Source organism: Carcharodon carcharias (genome assembly GCF_017639515.1).
Source record: "Carcharodon carcharias isolate sCarCar2 chromosome 38 unlocalized genomic scaffold, sCarCar2.pri SUPER_38_unloc_2, whole genome shotgun sequence".
NCBI lineage: Eukaryota > Metazoa > Chordata > Chondrichthyes > Lamniformes > Lamnidae > Carcharodon > Carcharodon carcharias.
Window position 1 is genome coordinate 997,732 of NW_024470786.1, and position 8,566 is coordinate 1,006,297.

Sequence of the window (8,566 nt, forward strand, 5' to 3'; positions counted from 1 at the left end):
GAGACAGAGACAGAAAGAGAGAAAGAGGGAGAGAGATGGGGGGAGAGAGAGAGAGACAGACAGGGGAGGGGAGAGAGAGAGAGAGAAGGCGGGGGGAAAGAGAGAGAGAGAGAAGGGGGGGGGGAAAAGAGAGAGAGAGACAGAGGGAAGGGAGGGCAAAGGGAGAAAAAAAAAGCCAGCTAAGAAATAACCTTCTTATTATCCAGACAGACATCGCCAGAACCCCTCCCACAAGAAACCCAGAGAAGGGCTGAAGTAATAAACTGTATCATACATTCGCAGGTTAGCACCCTTGGAGAATGATTCATTAAGCCCATGGCGCGCGCGCGCACACACACATACACACCAGCAAAACACAAGCAAAGCCTCGCAGTACACAGAAAAAAAAGCCCTATCTTTTAAAGACACGTATAACAGCAAATCTCTCGCCATCAGGTTCCTCTCTGCCCCCCACCCGCCCGCCCGCCCTACCAGAATACAATTCTTAAATCAAAAACCCGACAATGGTACGAATGCAAGCAGGGAGAGAGAGAGAGCTGGTCGGAGGAGGAGGTGGAGGTGGTGGTGGTGGTGGTGGGGGGGGGGGAGAATTCAAAGGAGGAAATGCAGTCGTTACAGGAATTAAACCTCGTCAGAAAATGCTTTTCGAACGACCGGTGTTCCAAAGAGGGAAAAAAAAGATAGTATTTTTTGCAAGAGCTTCCAAACACTGTGAAGGGCCAAAGATGATGATTGGGGGAGGGGGGTAGAGGGGGGAGAATAGCATTTGCTTTTAACCCTTCTGCACCTTTTAATTAGCAAGAGAGAGAGAGAGAGAGAGAAAAAATTCCGCTCCGGGTTTAAAATAAAGAGTCCAAATCTTTCCAGGAAGCTCACAAGGTGTAAGAAATCGAGCTGGGGTGGGCGAGCGAGAGAGAGAGAGAGAGAGAGAGACTTGCTTCAGCTCTTTATGCTGCATGCAGCAGGCTTGTCTAATTCAAAAACGAATAAAAAACACACACACTTGAGGGAGCCACCGACCAACACAAGCAAATTTTTTTTTATATAATATACATGTGGAGGAAAACGCAGTGCAGAAGCAGCAAATAGAAACATGCAAAAACTGGCATTTCTTAACAAAATAGGAAGAGAAAAGGCTGGGGGGGGGGGGTTGGGGAGAGGCATTGAACACGAGGCAGAATTTTTAAAAAAAAAGGAACGAGTGGAGCCTCCTTTCTTGCGCTCGACTCCACACCGTAAGGTTAAAAAGACACTTATACAGAGTGAAAAACAACACCTCACGCACACTGAGGTCCACGAAAAGCACATCAGAAAAGCGACTTGCTAATTGATAAGTCACACACACACAAAAAAAATCTAGAGGACGATTATCTTTAAAACAATGTGTTTTACCAACAAGGCTTGACATGCACACAATTTGACCTGCAGGGTTTCCCAGGAAGCGGGTGTTAAGGCAAGTCAAGAGACAAATAATCACTGCGAAAAATTAAACATAAAAAATAAATAACGAAAGGAAGCGGGTACACTTTTAACACCAATGCAAAAAAAAAAGAATTGCGCTTGTGAAGGAAAGTGCCTGAATCGGTTGCAATTTTTCTAATTAAATAAAAGTCAGAGATGCAAAAAAACAAATGGAACGGGCGCTGGGTGGGCGGGGGGAGAAATGCCAAAGGTGACAATGCAAAGCAAAAATTTAAGGGGTAAAGAAAAACGTGAATGAACGAGTAGATGAAGACAAAGCGACAAATGAGTGCAGAAAAAGGGCAAAAGCGAATGAGTGCACGGCAGAAGTGAGGAGGGGGGGGGGGAAGTAATGCAAAGGAGAGGGCGAACCATGCGAAAATGAATGAATGCAAGGCATAAGTGAGAGGGCAGGAAAAATGGCAAGGATAAATAACAATGCAGAAGCAAGAGGGGGTGAATGAAAGCAAGAGAGGGGAAAAAAAACGAGGGGGCAAAATATAAAGGCAAGACGGGGAAAAAAATGCAAGGATGAACAAGAGCAAAGCTAAAAAATATTAATTAATTAAAACGAGGGGAGGGGGCAAGGGGTGGGTGGGTGGGGGGGGGGTGGTGAGAGAGAGAGAAACAGGAACAACAACAAAAAAAGTGCCAAAAGGAGAGGGGGTGAAGTGCCAAAACATATTATACATACATAACAAAAACAGGAATGGAGGCCAGGCAGAAATGAAGAGCAAAGCAAAGGTGTGAGGGGGGGTGGTCTGAAGTAAATAGAGACATGGGGGGGTGGGGGGGGAAGAGAGAGGTGGGGGGTGGGGGGGGAAGAGAGAGGTGGGGGGGGGGGGGGAAAGAGAGAGGTGGGGGGGGGGGGGAAGAGAGAGGTGGGGGGGGGGGGGAAGAGAGAGGTGGGGGGGGGGGGAAGAGAGAGGTGGGGGGGGGGGGGAAGAGAGAGGTGGGGGGGGGGGGAAGAGAGAGGTGGGGGGGGGGGAAGAGAGAGGTGGGGGGGGGGGAAGAGAGAGGTGGGGGGGGGGGGAAGAGAGAGGTGGGGGGGGGGGAAGAGAGAGGTGGGGGGGGGGGAAGAGAGAGGTGGGGGGGGGGGGAAGAGAGAGGTGGGGGGGGGGGAAGAGAGAGGTGGGGGGGGGGGAAGAGAGAGGTGGGGGGGGGGGGAAGAGAGAGGTGGGGGGGGGGAAGAGAGAGGTGGGGGGGGGGGAAGAGAGAGGTGGGGGGGGAAGAGAGAGGTGGGGGGGGGAAGAGAGAGGTGGGGGGGGGAAGAGAGAGGTGGGGGGGGGGGAAGAAGAGAGAGGTGGGGGGGGGGAAGAGAGAGGTGGGGGGGGGGGGAAGAGAGAGGTGGGGGGGGGGGAAGAGAGAGGTGGGGGGGGGGGAAGAGAGAGGTGGGGGGGGGGGAAGAGAGAGGTGGGGCGGGGGAAGAGAGAGGTGGGCGGGGGAAGAGAGAGGTGGGGGGGGGGAAGAGAGAGGTGGGGGGGGGGAAGAGAGAGGTGGGGGGGGGGGAAAGAGAGAGGTGGGGGGGGGGAAGAGAGAGGTGGGGGGGGGGAAAGAGAGAGGTGGGGGGGGGGGGAAGAGAGAGGTGGGGTGGGGGGGGAAGAGAGAGGTGGGGGTGGGGGGGGAGAGAGAGGTGGGGTGGGGGGGGAAGAGAGAGGTGGGGTGGGGGGGGAAGAGAGAGGTGGGGTGGGGGGGGAAGAGAGAGGTGGGGTGGGGGGGGGAAAGAGAGAGGTGGGGTGGGGGGGGGGAAGAGAGAGGTGGGGTGGGGGGGGAGGAAAGAGAGAGGTGGGGTGGGGGGGGGGGGAAGAGAGAGGTGGGGTGGGGGGGGGGAAGAGAGAGGTGGGGTGGGGGGGGGGGAGAGAGAGGTGGGGTGGGGGGGGGGAAGAGAGAGGTGGGGTGGGGGGGGGGGGGGAAGAGAGAGGTGGGGTGGGGGGGGAGAGAGAGAGGTGGGTGGGGGGGGGAAGAGAGAGGTGGGGTGGGGGAGAGGGGGGGGGGAAAGAGAGAGGTGGGGTGGGGGGGGGGAAGAGAGAGGTGGGGGGGGGGGGGGAAGAGAGAGGTGGGGGGGGGGGGGGAAGAGAGAGGTGGGGGGGGGGGAAGAGAGAGGTGGGGGGGGGGGAAGAGAGAGGTGGGGGGGGGGGGAAGAGAGAGGTGGGGGGGGGGGAAGAGAGAGGTGGGGGGGGGAAGAGAGAGGTGGGGGGGGGGGAAAGAGAGAGGTGGGGGGGGGGGGAAGAGAGAGGTGGGGGGGGGGGGGAAGAGAGAGGTGGGGGGGGGGGGGAAGAGAGAGGTGGGGGGGGGGGAAGAGAGAGGTGGGGGGGGGGAAGAGAGAGGTGGGGGGGGGAAGAGAGAGGTGGGGGGGGGGAAGAGAGAGGTGGGGGGGGGGAAGAGAGAGGTGGGGGGGGGGAAGAGAGAGGTGGGGGGGGGAAGAGAGAGGTGGGGGGGGGGAAGAGAGAGGTGGGGGGGGGGAAGAGAGAGGTGGGGGGGGGGAAGAGAGAGGTGGGGGGGGGGAGAGAGAGGTGGGGGGGGGGGAGAGAGAGGTGGGGGGGGGGAGAGAGGAGGGGGGGGGGGAGAGAGGTGGGGGGAGAGAGGGGGGGGGGAGAGAGGGGGGGGGAGAGAGGGGGGGGGGAGAGAGGGGGGGGGAGAGAGGGGGGGGGAGAGAGGGGGGAAGGGGGGGAGAGAGGGGGGGGAGAGGGGGGAAGAGGGGAGGGGGGAAAGGGGGGGAAGAGGGGAGGGGGAAAGGGGGGGAAGAGGGGAGAGGGGAAAGGGGGGAGGAGGGGAAAGGGGGGAAGAGGGGAGGGGAAAGGGGGGAAGAGGGGAGGGGAAAGGGGGGGAAGAGGGGAGGGGAAAGGGGGGAGAGGAAAGGGGGGAAGAGGGGAGAGGAAAGGGGGGAAGAGGGGAGAGGAAAGGGGGGAAGAGGGGAGAGGAAAGGGGGGAAGAGGGGAGAGGAAAGGGGGGAAGAGGGGAGAGGAAAGGGGGGGAAGAGGGGAGAGGAAAGGGGGGGAAGAGGGGAGAGGAAAGGGGGGGAAGAGGGGAGAGGAAAGGGGGGAAGAGGGGAGAGGAAAGGGGGGAAGAGGGGAGAGGAAAGGGGGGAAGAGGGGAGAGGAAAGGGGGGGAAGAGGGGAGAGGAAAGGGGGGGAAGAGGGGAGAGGAAAGGGGGGGAAGAGGGGAGAGGAAAGGGGGGGAAGAGGGGAGAGGAAAGGGGGGGAAGAGGGGAGAGGAAAGGGGGGAAGGGGGGAGAGGAAAGGGGGATGGGGGAAGGAGGGGGGAGAGGGGGATGGGGGGAAGGAGGGGGGAGAGGGGGATGGGGGAAGGAGGGGGGAGAGGGGGATGGGGGGGAAGGAGGGGGGAGAGGGGGATGGGGGGGAAGGAGGGGGGAGAGGGGGATGGGGGGAAGAGGGGGAAGAGGGGGAAGGGGGGAAGAGGGGGAAGGGGGGAAGAGGGGGATGGGGGGAAGAGGGGGGAGAGGGGGATGGGGGGAAGGAGGGGGAAGGGGGAAGGGGGGGAGGGGAAGGGGGAAGGGGGAAGGGGGGAGGGGGGAGGGGGGGAGGGGGAGGGGGGAGAGGGGGAAGGGGAGGGGGAGAAAGGGGAGGGGGAGAAAGGGGAGGGGAGAGGGGGAAGGGGAGGGGGAGAAAGGGGAGGGGAGAGGGGGAAGGGGAGGGGGAGAAAGGGGAGGGGAGAGGGGGAAGGGGAGGGGGAGAAAGGGGAGGGGGAGAAAGGGGAGGGGAGAGAGGGGAGGGGAGAGAGGGGAGGGGAGAGAGGGGAGAGAGGGGAGGGGGAGAGAGGGGAGAGAGGGGAGGGGAGAGAGGGGAGGGGAGAGAGAGGGAGAGAGGGGAGAGAGGGAGGGGGAGGGGGAGGGGAAAAAAATGTTATATATAATTTTTTTTTAAAAGAGTGAAAGCGGGGGGGGGGGGGGGGGGGTGGGAAGAGAGGGAGAGAGAGAGAGAATGCAACGAACAAACACCAATACAACCCACCCTGGAAATCCTTGGAGCTCATTTTAGACAGGAGAGAGGGGGGAAGACCAGCTCCTTGCTGCACCATGTGCAAAAAAAACAGGACAAGCTGGCCCGGGCGCTGACGTCACCGGGGGAAGGAGGTCAGAGGTCACACCGTGACCCTCCCCCTCCCCCACTTACTATATACACACACACAAAAAACGCGCGCAACCAAAAATAAATATATATTTAAGACAAAAATAAACATTCAGCCTCCGTCCCCCTCCCTCCAAAAAAAAATTAGCTCCTTAACCCTTTCGGGGGCCATAAAGATGGCGGCCATTTCCTCCCCTTCCCCCCCCCCCCCCCCCCACCCACCCACCCACCAAACCTCCTCCTCCTTCCTTCTCCTTCCCATCATCATCATCATCTTCCTCTTCCTCCTCCATCTTCCTTTCCTAACCCGCTTCCACACCCCCCCTCCCCCTGCCCCTTTCCCCTCCCCATCCACCACCCTTCTCCGTCCCCGATCCTCCCTCCCTCCCGCCGGCCGGCCGGCCGCTGCTCATGCCGCCGCATCGCCATCTTGGAGTCGGCTCACCTCCCGATGGAGGGAGGTAAGATGGCGGCCGGTGATGATGGTGACGGTGACGATGACGACGACGATGATGATGATGATGGCGGCGGTGGTGGTGGTGGTGGTGGTGATGGTGTCTGCCTGTGTGATTGAGAGGGGGAGGCGGGTAGTAGGCCTCAGGCTTCTTCTTCTCCTACTTCTTTCCTCCCCCCCCTCCCCCACTCCCCTTCCCCTCCCCCCCTAACCAATTCCGATCCCTTCCGAACCGATCCGATTCGATCCGACAATGGCGGACGGGGCCTCCGATGCCCCTCCTCCTCCTCCTTCTTCGCTCAAGAAAATGGCGGCCCCGCCGCCGCCATCCGCCCTCAATCCACCTCAATCCGTCTCCGGCGGGCGCCGCGCCGTCTTTTGCTGCGGGCGGCCGGCTGCCGGGGCTTTTTGGTGAGGCGCTGCCAGGAGGTTTAAGAGGGGTGGGGTAAACACCCCCCCCCCCCCCCCTCTCTATGGATGGTTTGGAGAGGGGGGGGATGGGAAATTGAGCGGCGATTCAAAATGGCGGAACCAGGCCGGCGGGAAGCCCCGCCCCTCTTCTTCCTCCTCCTCCACGAAACTCTCGCTAGATCTCCCAACCTCTAGCTTCCCCCAGGTTTTCTGGGAAATGTAGTCTTTTTTTTAACAATGGCTCTAGAGTGGGGAGAGAGAAAGTGGTACAGCTATTCACTGGACCTGCTAATATAATGCAAAAAGCAAAAAAAAAGAGTGCTTTAAAAAAAACCAAAAGCAAACACAAAACAAAATGCAAGAGGGCAATAGATAAATAGGTAGCAATGTCCAATGCAAGGGGAATTTGACAAGGAATGAAACTTGAGGGACGACTGGTACTGGTCCCAACTGGACTTGTATACCTTTAAAATGCAATGCCAGTTCGGACCAGTGTTGGTGGGGCGGTAAATAGTGAGGAGGCTGGCCTTAGATTACTGAAGGATATAGACAGGCTGGTCAGATGGGCTGATCAATGGCGAATGGAATTTAATCCGGATAAGTGTGAGGTGATGCACTCGGGCATTGCAAGACAAGGCACGGGAATACACGATGAACGGTAGGACCCTGGGAAGTACTGAGGATCAGAGGGACCTCGGTGTACATGTCCACCGGTCCCTTAAGGTAGCGGGACAGGTGGTTAAGAGGACATACGGGATACTTGCCCTTATTAGCCGAGGCATCGAATATAAGAGCCAGGGAGGTGATGCTGGAAGTATATAAAATGCTGGTTAGGCCACAGCTAGAGTGTTGCATGCAGTTCTGGAATCCGCATTATAGGAAGGATGTGATTGCACTAGAGAGAGAGTGCAGAGGAGATTTACCAGGATGTCTGGGCTGGAGAGTTTTAGTTATGAGGAGATTCGATGGGCTGAAGGGCCTTTTTGTGTGCTGCAGGCCTCTCTGACGCTTATTTCCCAAGTTTTACTGTTTCTCCTCCCCACGTTCTGGGACAAGTGCGCTTCAGTTATCCAGTCCTAAAGGGGAACAGGTGGATGTACTGCACTGACATTTTCAGAAGGCATTTGGTAAGGTGCCACACCAAAGGTTATTGGGTAAAATAAAAGCTCGTGGTGCAAAGGGGGTAACATTGAACCGTGGGAAAGCCTGAGCGCTGAAAGAGGCCAGTCAGCCCATCGCGTCTGCACCAGCCGGAAAAGAAAAAAATATAACTAAACTAGCCACCCATTCTATTCTCAACTTTCAGCACCCGGTCAGTAGCCGTGCAGGCTAAAGCACTTCAGGTGCTGTTCCAGGTACCTTTGTAAAGAGATTTAAGGTGACTGGTAGGAGGGCAGAAAACCATGACATGAGAGTCAATAAGGAGCGATACCAGACAGGTCACCCGGCAGTGTCCAAGGTACCAGGAAAGACAACAGCAAACCCTGCCCTGTCGACACTGCAATGTCCTCCTTGCTAACATCGGGGGTGGGGGGGGGGGCGGGTGGTGCTCGTGCCAATGTTGGGAGAGGTGTTTAACAGACTAGTCAAGGAACAGCCCAACGTAGTCATACCCACTGAAGCATAGCTTAAAGCAGCAGGATCGCCTCAGGGTAGTGTCCTCGGCCCAGCCATCTTCAGCTGCTTCATCAATGACCTTCCCTCCATCATAAGGTCAGAAGTGGGGATGTTCGCTGATGTTTGCACAATGTTCAGCACCATTCGCGACTCCTCAGAAGCAGTCCCTGTCCAAATGCAGCAAGACCTGGACAATATCCAGGCTTGGGCTGACAAGTGGCGAGTAACATTCACACCCACACAAGTGTCAGGCAATGACCATCTCCAACAAGAGAGAATCCAACCATCGCCCCTCGACATTCATTGACATTACTATCGCTGAATCCCCCACTATCAACATCCTGGGGGTTACCATTGACCAGAAACTGGACTGGACCAGCCATATAAATACCGTGGCTACAAGAGCAGGTCCTGCGGAGAGTAACACACCTCCTGTCTCCCCAAAGCCTGTCCACCATCTACAAGGCACAAGTCAGGAGTGGGATGGAATACTTCCCACTTGCCTGGATGAGTGCAGCTCCCACAACACTCAAGA

General features: G+C 57.8%; 1 protein-coding gene across 1 annotated transcript in view; it reads right to left on the reverse strand.

Moving 5' to 3' along the window:
* The window catches only part of LOC121274785 (helicase SRCAP-like), a 67,404-nt gene extending 61,694 nt beyond the window's left edge, over positions 1 to 5,710 (reverse strand). The window contains exon 1 of the mRNA XM_041182136.1: positions 5,433 to 5,710. Within this exon, the coding sequence (XP_041038070.1) occupies positions 5,433 to 5,499 (67 nt within the window). The 5' untranslated portion in view covers positions 5,500 to 5,710. The remainder of the gene's footprint in view (positions 1 to 5,432) is intronic.
* Between the last annotated feature and the right edge of the window lie 2,856 nt (positions 5,711 to 8,566).